The 18,044-nt window shown below is 45.6% G+C and overlaps 1 protein-coding gene across 2 annotated transcripts in view; it reads left to right on the top strand.

The window, feature by feature from the left end:
• The window catches only part of LOC121489042 (solute carrier family 23 member 1-like), a 41,235-nt gene that overhangs the window by 19,247 nt on the left and 3,944 nt on the right, over positions 1–18,044 (top strand). For both annotated transcript variants that reach the window (XM_041751485.1, XM_041751484.1), the window contains exons 4-8: positions 2,978–3,137; positions 9,783–9,964; positions 11,776–11,893; positions 12,925–13,081; positions 13,872–14,125. In XM_041751485.1, the coding sequence (XP_041607419.1) occupies positions 2,978–3,137; positions 9,783–9,964; positions 11,776–11,893; positions 12,925–13,081; positions 13,872–14,125 (871 nt within the window). The remainder of the gene's footprint in view (positions 1–2,977; positions 3,138–9,782; positions 9,965–11,775; positions 11,894–12,924; positions 13,082–13,871; positions 14,126–18,044) is intronic.

Raw genomic sequence — 18,044 nt, 5'->3', positions numbered from 1 at the left:
GCAAGCTGGATATGTTTCAAGAAACTCTTCTCACTCTAAAATGTTGAGTTGGTTTCAAATCAACAGTCCATAATTTATAAGAGAGACATTTAAGTCAGAAGGCACATGTAGAACAGTAGTGAATCATACTCATGCACAGATTTTAAAAATCCAGGCTTGCCATCATGGTAGCAGATAAATTAATCATGAAATTTAAAAAGAACGCTGAAATATACATCAAGGTCACCATAGGAAGTAAGACATACATAGAACAATGAAAGCCTAGAATAGTACTGAGTGCACATACCCTATACACATACTGCGGATGTTCATAAAGGAAGAATTAGTAGAAATGGAAGGAGTGTATGTAGATCAGTCTCAATCAATCAATCTCTCTCTCTCTCTCTCTCTCTCTCTCTCTCTTTCTCATCTGTCTACCAAAAGGATACTAATAAGTAGTTATACCTGAGGCCTTTGGGTGGCTTGGTTGGTGAAGCGTGGGACTCTCCGTTTTGGCTTGGGTCATGGTCTCAGGGTAGTGGGATCCAGGCCTGCAACACTCTGCGCTCAGCCCGGAGTCTGCTGGAGATCTCTCCCACCCCCTCCCCTTCTGTTCCTCTTCCTGCTCATGCTCATACACTCTTTCTTTAAAATAATAAAATCTCAAAGAAAAAAAAAAGAAGCTATACCTAACAAAATGGGGGTGGGGTGGGACAGGAAGGAATAGAAAATGGGATTTGAAGGTGTAAGTATAAAATAATAAGGGAATAATTTATAGATATGTTGTGTGAACCTGAAGGTAGAGCATGATCATACCCTGAAGCAAATAAATGAAAAAGAAAATTCATCTTGCTCTTGAACATAAAAGATATGTTGCAATTACAAACAAAGACAGAAATTCCATGTATCATATTATCCCAATGACATGTCATCATCTCAAAAGACAATAACACGATCAGAATTAGAAAGGAACGCAGCTATTTAAAATTTTGAAATATTCTCTTAAATAATTTCTCACTTAAGGGATGAATTCCTGCATGCAGCAGCAGAAGGCATTTTTTTTAATAAAAAGGAAGCTCGCTACCGTAAGAATTGTTACAAATATATTTTGACAGTATCCAAATTCCATGTAATGAGTAGACGGTTTGTAGATAAGGAGAAAACAGACATTAAATCACACGAATGAGTGCACATCTCTCATAGCTTAATGAAATGCAAATTAACATTTGTTAGGACTTCATTACATGCCTATTAAACTTAAGAAAACCAAATGATAAACCCAATGTCGGCAGGTTTTTGTGTGGTTCCCGGCTCAGCACTGGAGGGATGAGAATGAAAAATAATGAATGCCAGCCCTGCCCTTCTGGAACCCAGTAAAATGGACATGGCTGACATGGTGGACTTTGTAGGCACCCCCAGAAGGTGTTTAAAATGATCCTTGAGAGTAAGTTACTGGCAGCGGTTAGTTTGTTAGTACGAGGGCTGAGACATATGTCGCTAGAAAATAAGTGGGAGTTTTGTCTCACTCATCATGGTGTCCTCAATACCATGGCAGCCAGTGCCTACCACGTGGCAGATCCTTAATAAATATTTGGTGAATGAGTGAAATGTGCATATGGAATTATAGCAAAAAATTAAGACACAAGTTCTGTATTAGGTAACTCTGGTTGTACCCATACACAAAGGTTTATATGTTACTTTTTAAAGCTCAAGGGGGTTTTGTAAAGATGTAAGTAGAGCATGTCTCCCTTCTCTGTTTCAAGATATTTAGATTTCATAGTTTTTAAATTAAAAAAGTATTCACGCATACCCCTACCACCACCTGTGTATTCCCGCCTTGCGTGGGCAATGGATTCTGTTCTACTTTGAAGCCTTATGGGTCTAGATTTATGGTCTAGATCAGTTGTTCTTAACCGTGGCTGCACAGTAGAATCACCTGGAGCTCTAAGTGCACCCCATACCTGGGCGCATTCCTAGAGAAGCCCACTGATTTGTCTGAAGGTGATGCCCAGGCATTATCCATTCTCATGTCCAGCCAGGGTGCAAAGGCCAATTAGGCAGCAAACTCTTGCATCAACTTCATATTTTCATTATATAGAATGTACTCAGTCTCCCGAGAATAATCCTTTGAGCAATTTTTATGAAATTCTGAGTACAAAAATACCCTTCTAGAATTGTTAAGAAAATGTATTGGAACTAGGTGGATCACGGTGACAAGTGTAATCAGGATGCTGAGGTGCCTCTGGGCCACCCTTCCCCAAATGTTAGTGTCATAGGTGGGCAGACAAGGCCAAGCCTTGATAGCCTGTGATCTGATAAGAGAGGGTCATTGGAGGTTGACTTATCAGGCTGCATTTACCTCAAAGGGAAGAAAGTTCTCAAAGTTCTCACAGATGCCAGAGTGAGAAGCCAGGCAGGAGTAAGAAGGATCTGGATGGAAGGCACTTGGCCTGATAATTGACCTAAAAACTGTTCTCTCCATGTGATACAAAGGAGGCTTGAAGGTACAGGTCTGGGGGTGCTGATCATTTTTGAAGACCCAGAGGAATCTGGCAGCCCAGATTTTAGGCTGTGCATCTCTTGGGGGGAGACCTCCACACAGAAACTGTGCTTTTATCCTGGACTCTGGGGAAGATTCTCTGGGACCAGGGTAGATGATGGCACACACTCTATATGCTTGCTGAGCTCTGTGCTGTCTCCAAGTCATTTCCCAGGGCTTCCCAGGTTTACATCTCCTAGACTGGAGGCCTCCTAGACTGGAGGCTCGTTAGGCCTGCTTGTCTCCCCCCAACCACCCCTCCTACCTGTCCAAAGTCTGGCAGGGCTCCTGCGTCTGATGGGAGCATGGCAGGAACTCCCTGTAGGGTGAGACCAGCTGGGTCATGTATTGCCTCTAAATCAAGCTAGGGCTTGGAATGAAAGAACCTCCCCTGAGCCCGGTTTCAGACCCCTGCTAATGAATCTCCCGGGTAACTGCATCCTCTTCTCCCTCCTCCAGGCTGCCCATTCTCCAGGGAGGGACATTTGCTTTTGTGGCACCCTCCCTGTCCATGCTGTCCCTTCCTGCTTGGAAGTGCCCTGAATGGACATTCAATGCCAGTCTGGTGAACACCAGCTCTCCCGAGTTCACTGAAGAATGGCAGAAGAGGATCCGAGAGGTGAGGGGGCCCAAGGGGTGGAGGGCGTAGTGTACACTACTACTACTATGACTACTACTACTACTACTACTACTACTACTACCACTACTACTTTACATATGTTTGATAATCCTGTCCCTACTCTATTTTTTTCTCCCCTCCTTCCAAAGTCTGCACTTGTAGCTTTGTAAATGAATTTTTTTCACTTAAATTCAACACGTATAGAAAATAACTCTCAAAGCTGAACTTGCTCATGTTACCAGCACCTGGATCAAGAAACAGAACATTAGCAACACCCCAGAAGCCTCGTCGTGCCTCCTCCCAGTCCCCTCTCCTCTGGGGATAACCGCTGACCTGATTCCTAACACCATAGATGCGCTTCACCTGGTTTTGAACTTTATATAGAGAACCACACAGCACGTACTAGTTTGTATCTGCCTTCTTCATTCAACATGATTTTTCTAAGTCTTCCACATTGTCATATGTAGGGGTAGATTCTTCATTCTCTTTTCACTGCGTAGTGTTCCATTATATAATTACACAGTAATTTACTTGTCTGTTTACTTATTCTGCTGTTACCCAAACTCTGTTTAAGAGTAGCTTCAGTTATGGGCTGTTATAGATAGTGTTGCTAGGGATGTTTGTGTACTTGGTTTTAGGCAAACATATATATATTTTTTTTCATTGAAAATACATGTAGGAGTGGGACTACTGAGTCACAGGGCATGTGTACCAGTCAGGGATCTCCAAAGAAATAGACTACTACTTTACATATGTTTGATAATCCTGTCCCTACTCTATTTTTTTCTCCCCTCCTTCCAAAGTCTGCACTTGTAGCTTTGTAAATGAATTTTTTTCACTTAAATTCAACACGTATAGAAAATAACTCTCAAAGCTGAACTTGCTCATGTTACCAGCACCTGGATCAAGAAACAGAACATTAGCAACACCCCAGAAGCCTCGTCGTGCCTCCTCCCAGTCCCCTCTCCTCTGGGGATAACCGCTGACCTGATTCCTAACACCATAGATGCGCTTCACCTGGTTTTGAACTTTATATAGAGAACCACACAGCACGTACTAGTTTGTATCTGCCTTCTTCATTCAACATGATTTTTCTAAGTCTTCCACATTGTCATATGTAGGGGTAGATTCTTCATTCTCTTTTCACTGCGTAGTGTTCCATTATATAATTACACAGTAATTTACTTGTCTGTTTACTTATTCTGCTGTTACCCAAACTCTGTTTAAGAGTAGCTTCAGTTATGGGCTGTTATAGATAGTGTTGCTAGGGATGTTTGTGTACTTGGTTTTAGGCAAACATATATATATTTTTTTTCATTGAAAATACATGTAGGAGTGGGACTACTGAGTCACAGGGCATGTGTACCAGTCAGGGATCTCCAAAGAAATAGAAGCAATGGGATATATAGAGACACAGACAAGAAGGGGTGCATTGTAGGAATTGGCTCATGTGGCATTGGAAGCCAAGAAATTCTTGAGCTGTTTGCTAAATACTGGTGGGCAGTCTGGGTTGCCAGTCTTTTTTATAGTAGTCTGGGCCCGGACTTCAGATTAGGCAAAGCTCAAACCAGAAACACTGTCCATTCTAGTTTTTAAAAATATTAAATCCTTGCAGACTCTGGGAAATGTCCAGCATAGGCAGCCTGCCACCCCTGTGATGGGCCGTATATCCTTGTATCTCCCACCAAAAGCACATGTGCGCATCGCGCAATCTGGACCGTCCAGGGCAAAATAAGTGACCAGATGAGGATGGGGATTATGTTGTCTGTGAGCTCGCACCGCCTGGTATCAACTCATGGACCCTAGTAACTACATTCAGGTCCTACTTGCTCCCTCTCTTTAAGACTTAGGGGCATCGCCACAAATCACAACTATTTGAGATTTAACTAAAAACTCCTGTCCCACAGAAGGCAAAATTTCATTAGAGCCCTATTATCCTCTTCCTAGACCAAACTGCTGATCATTGGCCACCGCCCAAGGACCCGTGGAATTATACGGGGGTAACCCCGGGCATTTATGTGTGCATAGTCAGCCATCTCACGCATGACTCGGCCCATTGGCTGGATTTAGATCTGCTTTACTTCTTCCATCAAGGTTTCTCTGGGGAAGCGTCATATGCTCTTCCAGCATCAACCTCCCTCAGTTGGGCAAGCAGCACCTTTAGCCAAGCTCCAACCACTGCTTTCTGAATCTAGGGACTCACATGGTGAAACTCAAATCTTTGTTGCCAGCGTTAGCTCATCTTGTGAGGTAGTGTCTGGCCCAGGGGAGGTGGGGACTGTCACTTGCCCATGAATCCTATGAACCCCTCCTGTGTCCCTGCCTTTTCTCTGCCTGACTACAATTCTTTCCTTTAATCAGCAGATTTTGTTGATCTGTCCTTCTTTACTTGAATGTCTTTCTGGTCTCACGCAAGAACATGATTGGGGTCTCTGATCCTGGAGTTACTGGGTGCTACTCACTAGTGGTCTAATTCAGTGCAGACTAGTTAGTGATGGTCTGTCAAAGGGAAAGGGGTGGAGTAGCTGCTCCGGAGCACAGCCTCAGCAGAGCAGGAGCACCGGCTTCCACCAGGGTGGGTCCTCATTCAGCACAGACTCTACCACCTTCGCTTCCCATAAATCAGGGAGCGGGCTGCAAAGGCCATGACCTGTGAGTTTCAGCCCAACCCTCTGCTGTTCTTCTTCCTTTTCTAAAGCAGCCTTTTTACACATACCCATGCTGGGACAGGCCAAAAGTGCGTGTACTTCTGAAATCTGATCCATCTGCTTCCTTTTTGTCTCAGAGTGGACCCCATGTTAACCAGGCTCTTTTTTTGTTGTTGTTAACCAGGCTCTTTAATCATTAAAGAACAATACCATATAGCTCTAGACTAAGACATTCCTAAGAATGTCACTTGTCAAGCTGGCAGGCCCTGGATTTTTGCCAGGTAGAGTGGCCAATCTCGGGATGCTGTGTGTTGTACCACCTTCTCCAAATGAGGCTGTACTTCTTCAGGGAAGCCTAGTTTCACTATACCATCAACAGAATGAATCACAGAACACATGTGGCTTGTGGGTGTTTGTTTATTTGTTTGTTTCTGCTGTCCCCCAGGGAACCTATATTTGGCTTCATTAAATCCAAATTTTCTCAGACATCAGAAAAGACAAATACCCACCATTTGCTTCGACGTGGATGGAACTGGAGGGTATTATGCTGAGTGAAATAAGTCAATCGGAGAAGGACAATCATCATATGGTTTCACTCATGTGGAATATAAGAAATAGTGAGCAGGATTATAAGGGAAAGGAGGGGAACTGGGTGGGGAAAAATTAGAGAGGGAGACCAACCATGAGAGACTTGTAACTCTGGGAAACATACAAAGGGTTGCAGAAGGGGAGGTGGTTGGGGGGATGGCATAACTGGGTGACAGGCACTAAGGAGGGCACTTGATGGGATGAGCACTGGGTACTCAACATATATTATATGTTGGCAAATTGAATTTAAATTAAAAAATGTAAAAATAAAAAAAAATAAATCCAAATTAAAATCAAGCAAAACACAAAAGTGGGGTTTCTTTACCTGGCTCTGCTAGATGCCAGAGCAGGATTTCCCTTCCACGCAGACCTGCTGAGCACTGGAATTTCTTCTGTAAGAATCTCTTGCTTTCCTACTATCCAAGAAGAAAGATCTGATAAGTTAGTTTGTCTCTTCCCCTACCGAAGCATTTTGGCTCAAATCTTTCCTGTTTCCTAATGAAGCACCTGCCTCCAGCAATACCATGGCACAACTCACCAACCTTCACCGTGTTCAGAACCAGTTACCTTGTGTTTTGAGGACACTGGGCAAGAGTTACGGAAAATAATTTCCCTAGGGCTTGAACAAGTATTAATAGTGAGGGAGGTGTTTAGGGATATGGGTCATGCTGTACCTGCATTAAACATGGGATCCCAAATGTCAGAGACACCATATTTTCTTTGATACCTTTATTGTTTATTTTTGTGTTTATGATATATGGAGTCCTTTTAAAGCAGGAGTATGAAAACTACGGATCAAATCCAGCCTGAGGTCTGTTTTTTGTTTGTTTGTTTGTTTTAACTGCTCACAAACTAAGAATGGTTTTTAAGTTTCAAAGGCTGTTCTTAAAAAGAATATGCGATAGAAACCACACATAGCTCACAAAACCTAAAGTAGTTACCATCTGGCTTTTTACAGAAAAAGTTTGCCAACTCCTGCTCTGAGACCCAGGGCCCAGGGTAGGGATTCCTTTGTCCCTAAGACAATAGTCTCCACTATTTTTCCCCACCTAGCCTCCAAGAGTCCAACACAGTGAGCCAAACCCAGAGCCTTATCTATGATAGTTGAGCTCCACCTGCTGGCTCAATGTTCTTCACCAGTGCTGTAAGCAAGAGAAAGTTCTTTCAAATTGCAACTTCATTTCATTAATTAGATTGATTGGTTGATTTCTCCAAGCCAGCCTATGGGAATTTAAGGTAGATACCCCGTGTTTATCTGAGTTATATTTGTCCACATACATGTCAGGGATTGAAATCACTGGTGGCCAGCACACCAACTGTATGTCACTATACTAGCCACCAGTAAAAGTGACACAAATATAGGACCAATAGGAAGGTTTTTACTTGCTAGGCTATAAGTAATGGAGAAGTGAAAGTGAACGGTGGTTCTATTTTAAGGACATGGTGGTAGCAGAAAAAATAAAAAACCAGGAAGGGAAGGCAAGTTCAGTTTTCAACACCTTGGACCAATTATGTCCTTAGATATAAGTGAAATGATATAAAGGATCATATAAAGCAATGATATAAAGGATGAGAAGGAGGGATTAAGATTACGTTATTACTACAAGGTACTCACCCTACTCATGAACTGGCACAGTGTTCTTTGAAAGTGGACTTGGTATGTTGTAAACTCTAGGGCAACTCAAAAAAGTGAAAGAAAAGAAAGTAAAAGAAAAAGAAAGAAGAAAGAAAGAAAGAGAGAAAGAAAGAAGAAAGAAAGAAAGACAAACATGTCAAGAATGGAAAACGATGGAACCATATGAAACAGTCAATTAAAACCACAAAAAGAGAGACACCTGGGTGGCTCAGGACGTGATCCCAGGGTCCTGGGATTGAGTCCCACGTCGGACTCCCTGCAGGGAGCCTGCTTCTCCCTCTGCCTGTGTCTCTGCCTCTCTCTCTCTGTCTCTCATGAATAAATAAAATAAAACCACAACGAGAGTGGAAGACAAATAGGGACAAAGAACAAGGTCAACAAATAGAAAACAGTAATAGGCATAGTTGGTATCAACCCAATTATCACTAAGTGGTATCAATAATCACTTTGAGGGCAGCCCCAGTGGCACAGCGGTTTGGCTCCGCCTTCAGCCTGAGGTGTGATCCTGGAGACCCAGGATCGAGTCCCACGTAGGTCTCCGTGCATGGAGCCTGCTTCTCCCTCTGCCTGTGTCTCTGCCTCTCTCTCTCTCTCTCTCTGTGTGTGTGTCTCTATGAATAAATAAATAAAATCCTTAAAAAAATAATCACTTTGAATGTCAGTGGATTAAATGTACCAATTAAATGACAGAGAAGGCAATCTAACTATATGTCATCTATAAGAAACCTACCTTAAATATATAGACGTGTAGAGATCGAAAGTAAATGGATGGCAAAAAAATATATCATGCTAACACTAATCAAAACAAAGTAGAAGTTGCCCTATTACTTTCAGAAAGACCAGATCTTATTTATTTATTTTTAAGATTTTATTTATTTTTTCGTGAGAGACACAGAGAGAGGCAGAGACACAGGCAGAGGGAGAAGCAGGCTCCCTGCAGGAAGCCCGATGGGGGGGACTCGATCCCGGGACTCTAGGATCACGCCCTGAGCCGAAGGCAGGCACTCAACCACTGAGCCACCCAGGCATCCCGGGAGCAGACTTTAAAACAAAGAAAGTTATGAAGGATAAAGCGGAATGTATAACATCCAAACCAAAAGAGGAAAAGTTAGACGTTAAGCAAATTGCATCGGTCCAGTGGATCAGGGGTTGGCAAACTATAGTCCATGGACCAGATCTGGCCTGCTGCTCGTTTTGATATAGCTCACAAGGTAAGAATGATTTTCCATTTTAAATGGTTGAAAAAGAAGAGTACTACTCACGATGTGTCAGAATTATGTGAAATTCTCATTTCAGTATCTACACATGAAATTTCGGTGGAACACAGCTAGGCTCATTTGTTCACATTCGTCTGGAAAAGTTTCGACAGAGCCCATATGGCCCATCAAGCCTGAAATAGTCACTATCTGGTCCTTTACAGAAAAAAAAAAAAATGCCAACCCTTGCAAGAGAAAGTGGGAGCACACCAATATGAAGTAGCAAGAGATTTAACCCGCTACGGAGTGATGGTGGCCGTCCTCATGCTCTCCATGACCAATACACACTTCGGAAGGCGATTTCCTGAAAACCTTCAAATGAAGTGCAAATGTCCACCAGGGAATTGGCAATCCCTGGAGAGCTGGAGGCCTCTCCTCGCCTCGGTTCCCCTGGAGTTTAGCTTTGGCTCCGCACTGTGGAGTTGTGCGTCGGGGCAGGCAGAGAGGCGGGCTGGCTGGGCTGAGGCCCAGGTCTCTGCCGGCCTCAAGGCGCCTGAGCTGTTCCTTCCCTCCCCAGCTGCAGGGCTCCATCATGGTCGCTTCCTGTGTCCAGATGCTGGTGGGATTCTCTGGCCTCATTGGGTTTCTCATGCGCTTCATCGGCCCCCTGACCATCACTCCGACCATCACCTTGGTGGCCCTGCCTCTCTTTGATTCCGCGGGCGACAGTGCTGGGGTCCACTGGGGGGTCGCTGCCACGTAAGTACTCTGAGGACGGAGAAGCATCTGGGTTCCTCCTGGAGGGAGATCACTCAGCGAGAGTAACGTGCTCAGGGTTCTAGCTAGCTCGTGTGGCTTACAGATACTTTCGTGAACATTATGACGCCTTGACAAGCAATGGAAGGGCTGCGGTTCCTTATCGCCGCTACTGAGTACATTAGGAGTCCTCAAAGCCCAGGAGTTAAGCACAGGCAGAGCGTGAGAAAACTCAGCGCAGAGCCCACCGACTATGCCACTGTTGGTCGCCCGCCCGCCGCCTGCTAGGTTCCGTGGAGCTAATGGCTGTTAACCCCCCGCACCCGGGAAGGGATGCAGGGCCCTGGCCCCAGCTCTCAGCGATCTCACAGTGTAGGAGGGGGCTGAGCCTGGTGCCAGGAGCTATGACACCAGGAGACGGTGATGAGAATCAGAGGACGCTCAAGTGTATGTTTGGGGCAGGGGGCTGATTACAGCCAACTGGGAGGCTCTGGAATTCTTTATGGGAAAAAGAGGCCTTGGGCATTTCCACAGAGCTTTGAAGGGACTTGGGGATGGCCCTGGGCACGCTCATCCGTGCTGCTGCGAGGGGCTGACCACAGGGACGTGCAGAATGACCTGGGACGGAAGACAGTCTCCGACTCTGGCCTCACTGACTCCCCCTGCAGGACCACTGCCATGTTGCCCACTTTTATTTTATTTTATTTTTAAAGATTTTATTTATTTATTCATGAGAGAGACACACAGAGAGAGAGAGAGAGAGAGAGAGGCAGAGACACAGGCAGAGGGAGAAGCAGGCTCCACGCAAGGATCCTGATGTGGGACTTGATCCTGGGTCTTCAGGATCACACCCTGGGCTGCAGGCAGTGCTAAACCGCTGCGCCATGGGGCAGCTTCTCTTCCATCCTGGCCAACCTCTTGGATGGTGGTCCCTCCCAAAAGGGACTGTCTGAGGCGGCCGTTAGACGGGAGACCTGCCCCTTGACCGACCCTGATGCCCGTGGAGGTTCTCTTCCCTGGAAAAAAATTTACACTTACAAATCTAGTCAGCTCTGATTGCATCTCCACCATTGAGATGGCATCTCTTTTCGGGGTACCTTCCTCTTACCTTTTAAAAAATGAACGTATTCAGTTTTTGTATATTGGATAGTTTTTTCCCTAAAAACTGTTATTGGATTAAGAACATTAAATATTTATGGAACTAGTAATACTGCATTTAAAATCTAAGAGAATTACTTTAGTAAGAGATACCTTCATTCTAGAAAGGTTTTTGCTTTGGCCTCAGAGCATTTCTGATGAGTATGGGTCTAATATATTGTTGTTGTTGTTGTTTTCTTAATGAAATCAAGCGTTTTAATTTCAGTGGTGGGAGATGTCCTGACCACAACAGCCGAGCGCAGGGCATTTAAGTTTCCTTAAGATGTTTAAGTCATCTTGAAACATATATGGAGAAAAGTTCTTTAAACAGAGACAAAAATCACATAGTTGAGCAAAACACCTGTGTGCTTTTGCATCTATTTAGAAGTCTATTTCTTACCAATAAACAATGCATTTTGAAAATTAAAAAATAAAAAATCATCCCCCCAACCCCACCCCAGGGAATGATGGTCCCCTTCCCTGTATTTCTCTCCAGCCCCCAGCAGCTCTGAAAGGGAACAGCCCACCTTTTCAGGGATGGGGCCTGCCTCATGGGAACTCTGCTGGTGCGGCCCCTGCAGCCTGTCCCCCGAGATGTGTGGGGGCTCGGCTTCCTGGACACTTGCTCAGGACAAGCGCCAGCTTGCCAGGCTGGGTGTGGCTTGTTTCTGTTTCAGGACCATCTTCCTCATCGTGCTGTTTTCTCAGTACCTAAAAAACGTCGGCATACCTGTGCCCGTTTATGGAGGGAAGCAGTGTCATACATCTAAACTCCACCTGTTTCAGGTCTTCCCGGTAAGAAGCACTCCCTGCCCTCTTCCATTCTTAGTGGACTCGCCTGGAGAGTGAGGGGCAGCCTCTGGCACTCCCAGAAGGTTCTCCAGAGCCAGTGCTTCCCCGTGGGCAGGGGCCTCTCCTCCTGGCCTCCATTCATGCGCTGTAGAAGGAGGCTGGGAGGAGGCCTCGTGGGAAGGCTCCCTGGCTGCTGGTGGCAGGCCGTCCCCATCATTCCACGGATCTTCTCTCCCCGGAGCAGGTCACTGCCCTAGGTCGCTGCTCTGGGCACCAGTGTGGGACAGCCTTGTCACACAACTGGGGCCGTCCCCATAGCAAGGCTCACAGCTAATTATACAAAGCTAAGGACCAAGTTGCGCAGATCTGGATCTCGGGGGGCTCGTGGGCAATCCAGATCCCTCACGATGAGGCTGGTACTTCACTTTCAGACGCTCCTCTGCTGGATTTGCATCACGGTGTTAAGTCCGTGTGGCTACCAGCCACACAATGTGTTTTCAGGTGGGATTTAACTGTGGACTACATTTCACGTTGTAAAAAGATACTTCCACATTTCACTGACCTCTCCCCGCACTGCAGGCCGGTGGCTCAACCATTCTGGGTGCATAAGCATCACTTGGGGACATTGAGAAAAATATACCTTTCTGGGGCTCTGCTGCCAGAGGTTAAATATCAGAGCAGTGATTGTGATTCCACTGTACAGACGAGGAAACTGAGGCTGGGGGAGTTTGACCCAAAGTCACATGACCAGCACGGTGGAAAGGGAGACAGACAGTAGTCCTTCTGACCCGGGCTGTGCCTATTGTGCTAGACCTTTCTGCCTCTATTTAACACAAGGTTTTTCCGTAGTTTATTGTCTGTATTTCTTCAATGTGCTAATTGGGCCACCGATTGTTGTCCTTGGAAGGGCCAGTGGCCCAGCATTTCCTCATTTCTGGGAGCTTCCCTGACCTCCTTCTCTGGCCCAGCACCTCTGGGAGGTGTTGGCAGGAGCAGGGGCTCTAGGCCGGGTAGTGAAGGGGTTCCCTCTGCAGGTGCTGCTGGCGCTCTGCCTCTCGTGGCTTCTCTGCTTCGTGCTCACAATCACCAACGCCCTTCCCACTGCCCCCACGGCCTATGGGCATCTGAGCCGCACCGACACCAAAGGCAATGTCCTGAGCCAGGCTCCCTGGTTTCGCTTCCCTTACCCAGGTAATGAGAAGACAGGGCCCTTTTTGGCCTGGGACATGTATTCTCCAGGACTGTCTGTGGGGTCCAGGGGACTGAATGAACAGGGCCAGGGGATGGATCTCCTCCCAAAGACCTGAAAAGGAGAAGCAGGCCCTAGGGGGTCCACATGCCCCCCACCCCCACCCCGGGAGAAGGAGGAGACCCTTGGGTTGTCCTAAGAATCCTCTGGGGGCATTGACCCGCAGGCTCCCAGTCCTGGACCTTCCTCTCATCCCTCTCATCCCCGATGGCCCCAGAGTGGGCAGATGAGAGAGGTCTCAGCCTCCTAGCCAGACCCCCAGACCCAAGGGTCTCCTGGGGACCCTTCCTGGGTTAGCCGATTCTACCCAGGGGAGCTTCGGGCTGAATTAGAACACCTCTGGGCAGATGAGGTCAAGGCCATTCCTTGGCTCTTGGCTCACTGCTGTTTGCCCTTCTCAGCGCTTCTCACCTCGGGTGGATTAATAACCAGGGTCCAGGCAGGGCTGGCCCGGCCCCCAGCCCGGGAGCTCGTGCCACCCTGGGTAAGAATCTCTGCTTCCATGGGGCGTCTGTCCTTGCGAACGGTGACCTCGGGTGTGTGACCTGACTTGCCCTCAGGGGGGAACGGCAGCGCTGGAGCCCAAGCCACAGCCCCCGCACGCTTGTGGGATTGGGAGACACAGTGCCTGGTCTTTAAAGCCTTCCCAGGACCCCTCCGGCAAAGGAATTATTTGGGGTTCAGCAACCCAGTGGCTTCCGGATGAACATTCCCTCTGCACTGCTCTTTCAGGACAGTGGGGCGTCCCCACCATCAGCCTGGCTGGGGTCTTTGGGATCATCGCAGGGGTGATCTCCTCCATGGTGGAGTCAGTAGGCGACTACTACGCCTGTGCCCGGCTGGTGGGGGCCCCCCCACCTCCGAGGCACGCTGTCAACCGTGGCATTGGCATCGAGGGCCTTGGCTGTCTGCTGGCAGGGGCCTGGGGGACCGGGAATGGCACCACCTCCTACAGCGAGAACATCGGGGCGCTGGGCATCACCAGGGTAAGGCCACGGACGCCGACCTCGGGCCGGGCACCCGCATCTGTCACCAAGCCCTTAGCCCCTTACTATTGCTGCAACAGACCCACACGCACTTCTGGCCTCACACGGCTCAGATGTGTTGTTCCCTTGATCTGGACCCGGGTCTCGGGAGCTAAAATAAACATGTTGCCTGGGCTGTGTTTCCCTTTAGCTTGGATCGGGGCCTTTGTTTCTTGTTCCCTATGAGGATTGTAAACAAACCCCAAAACCTTATTTTGATGTGATAAGTTCTTACCATGTGTCTTGTCATGGAGACGTTTAAATAAATCAGCTCCTAGGCTGGAAAGGGAAATAAGCAAGGGTGGACTCTGCTACTTTGCCGCGGTATTAATGGACTTCAGTTGTTGACACTAGAGTATTTTTTTTAAGATTTATTTATTTATTTATGAGAGAGAGAGAGAGAGAGAGAGAGGCAGAGACACAGGAGGAGGGAGAAGCAGGCTCCATCAGGGAGCCCGATGTGGGACTCGATCCTGGGACTCCAGGGTCACACCCCAGGCCAAAGGCAGGTGTTAAACTACTGAGCCCCCCAGGGATCCCCTAAAAATACCCTAAAAAGTACTTCTGGGCGCTTGGGGGGCTCGGTCGGTGAAGCATCTGCCTTGGGCTCAGGTCATGATCTCAGGGTCCTGGGGTTCCTGCCCAGCGGGGCATCTGCTTCTCCCTCTCCCTTTGCCTCTCCCCATGCTCATGCTCTCTCTCTCTCCTCCCCGCCCTCTCATAAATAAATAAATTAGGACACCCGGGTGGCTCAGCAGTTTGACGCCCACCTTCAGCCCAGGGTGTGATCCTGGAGACCTGGGATCGAGTCCCATGTTGGGCTCCCTGCGTGGAGCCTGTTTCTCTCTCTGCCTCTCTCTCTGTATCTCTCATTAATAAATAAATAAAATCTTAAAAAAATAAATAAAATCTTTAAAAAATCTTAAAAAATACTTTTAATTGTGGTTAAAGACACACAACATAAAAACTGAAACCTAATACCAATTAAGCAATTCCTTACTCCCCTCCCTCCCCAGCACTTGCCAGTCAGCATCCTAGTGTCTGTTCCCTCTCATTTGACTACACTGGGTACTTCACACAAGTGCAGTCATACAGTATTTGTCTTTTTGCAGCTGGTTTATCCCACTTAGCACAATGTCCAGGACCATCCCCAGACAGTCCAAAAATATTCCATTCCACATATTTGTTGTATATAAACAAAATACCACATTTTTTTAATGCCTTGTCTTTGGATTTTATCCCAGCTCCTCTCTGTGGCCCCTGAAGCCCTTTATGATGGGGCCCTTGGCTTGCTCTTCATCTTCCATGTGTGTCTCCATCTGCCTACACTCCAGACACACGGATTTTCCTTCCCATCTCCTCCCACACAGCTTTACCAAGGTATACTTGACACACAGCATTGTGTAGGCCTAAGCTGTACGGTGTGTTTATTTGATTCACTTCCATTTGGCAGTGTGATGATCACCGTGAGCTAACACTCCCATCATGCCACATAATTACCATTTCTGTTTTTTTGCGGTGAGAACATTTAAGATCTTACTCTGCTGGTTTCAAGTGTGTAATTCGACATTGTTAACTATAATCACAATATCGTACAGTAGATCCCCAGAACTTACTCATCTTCTAACTGCAGTTTGTACTCTTTGAGGAACATCTCCCCGTTTTTTTCACCCTGAGGACTCTGGTAACCACCACTCTACTCTAATTCTGTGAATTTAGCTTTTTACTTTTTTAAAAAAATCTATTTTATTTTACTTCTGTAAGAGAGAGCACACATGCGTGAGCAGGGCTGAGGAGGGCAGAAGGAGTGAGAGAATCTTAAGCAGACTCCATGCCCAGCGTGGAGCCTGATGTGGGACTCGATTTCAGGACCCTGAGATCATGACCTGAGCCAAAATCAAGAGTTGGACACTTAACCAACTGAGCCACCCAGGTACCCTGATTTTAGCTTTTTTAGACTCCACACATGAAGGTACCATATGATATTTGTCTTTCTCTGACATATTTCACTTAGCATAATGTCTTCAAGTTCTATCCATGTTGTTGCAAATGGAAAGATTTCATTTTTTATGGCTGAGTAACATTCCATTGTGTGTGTGTGTGTGTGTGTGTGTGTGTGTGTGTGTGTGTATCTCAGATTTCTTTATCCACTCATCCATCATTTAGGTTGTTTCCATGTCTTGGCTATTGTAAATAATGCAGCAATGAACATGGGTTACAGATACCTTTCCAAGTTAGTGTTTTGGTTTCTTTGCATAAATACAAGAGCAACTGCTGGATCATATGGTAATTCTATTTTTAATTTTTTTAGAAAAAGCTATGCTGTTTTCCACGGTGGCTGTGCCAATTGACGTTCCTATCACCAGCACACAAAGATTCTCTTTTCTGCACATCTCTACTAACACTTGTTTTTTTTTTTTTTATGATGACTGAATCTGACAGGATGTGATATCTCATTGTAGTTTTGATTTGCATTTTGCTGCTGCTGAATGATGTTGAATATCTTTTCATGTGTCTGTTGGACATCTGGATGTCTTCTTTGGAGAAATATCTATCCAGTTCCTCTGCCCATTTTTTGATCATTATTGTTGTTGTTGCTGTTATCTGAGTTGCATAAATTCTTTATACATTTTGGATATCAACCTCTTGTCAGATAGATGGTTTGCAAATATTTTATCCTTTGTATCCTTTGTATTTTGTCAGTTGTCTCCCTTTACTCCATAGAAGCTTTTTAATTTGATGTAGTCTCATTTGTTTACTTTGGCTTTTATTGTTTATACTTTTGGTGTCATGTCCAAAAAAACTGCGAAGACCAATGTCAAGGGTTTTCCCCCTATGTTTTCTTTCTTTCTTTCTTTTTTTAAAGAATTTTAAAATCTTTTTAAAATCACCCCAATGTGGGACTTGATCCCAGGACCCCAGGGTCATGCCCTGAGCCAAAAGCAGACACTCAGCCACTGAGCCACCCCAGCATTCCCCCTCAACCACCATGTGTTCTTCTAGGACTTCATGGTTTCAGGTCTTACATTTAAGTCTTTAATCCATATTGAGTTAAATTTTTGAGTGGTGAAAGGTAGAGGTTCAATTTCGTTCTTCTGTATGTGGTTCTCTGGGCTTCCCAACCCCATTTACTGAGGAGACTATTCTTTGCCCCGTCGAATATGCTTGGCTTCCCTGTCAAATGTTAATTGACATGGGTTCATTTTTGGGCTCTCAATTCTGTTCTATTGGTCTGTGTGTCTACTTTTATGACAGAACCATACCTTTTTAATTACCAGAGCTTTGTAGTATCATTTAAAATCAAGAAGTGTGATGGCTTCAGTTTTACTCTTCTTTCTCGGCATTGCTTTGGCTATTTGGGGTCTTTTGTATTTACACACAAATTTTAGGGTTTTTTTCTATTTCTGTAGAAAATGCCATTGGAATTTTGTTAGGGATTGCATTGAATCTATGGATGGCTTTAGGTAGTATGGACATTTCAACAACATTAAATCTTATCCACGAACACATGATATCTTTTATTTTCTTTTTCTTTTTCTTTTTACTTTTTACTTTTATTCATGAGAGACACACAGAGAGAGGCAGAGACACAGGCAGAGGGAGAAGCAGGCTCCATGCAGGGAGCCCGATGTGGGGCTCGATCCAGGGACTCCAGGATCACGCCCTGGACCGAAGGCAGATGCTCAATCCCTGAGCCACCCAGGCTTCCCACATGATATCTTTTCAGGACAAATGAAAAGTGTCCTCTTCAATTTCTTTGAATGAATTTAAATTCATTCTTAAATTTTTCATTGTTTTTGATGATATTGTGAATGGATTGTTTTCTTTTTGTATTTTTCAGATATTTTGTTGTTAGTTTATAGAAATGCAACTGAATTCA

The sequence above is a fragment of the Vulpes lagopus genome, chromosome 4 (genome assembly GCF_018345385.1).
Source record: "Vulpes lagopus strain Blue_001 chromosome 4, ASM1834538v1, whole genome shotgun sequence".
Taxonomy (NCBI): Eukaryota; Metazoa; Chordata; class Mammalia; order Carnivora; family Canidae; genus Vulpes; species Vulpes lagopus.
This window is presented reverse-complemented; position numbering and strand designations above follow the sequence as displayed.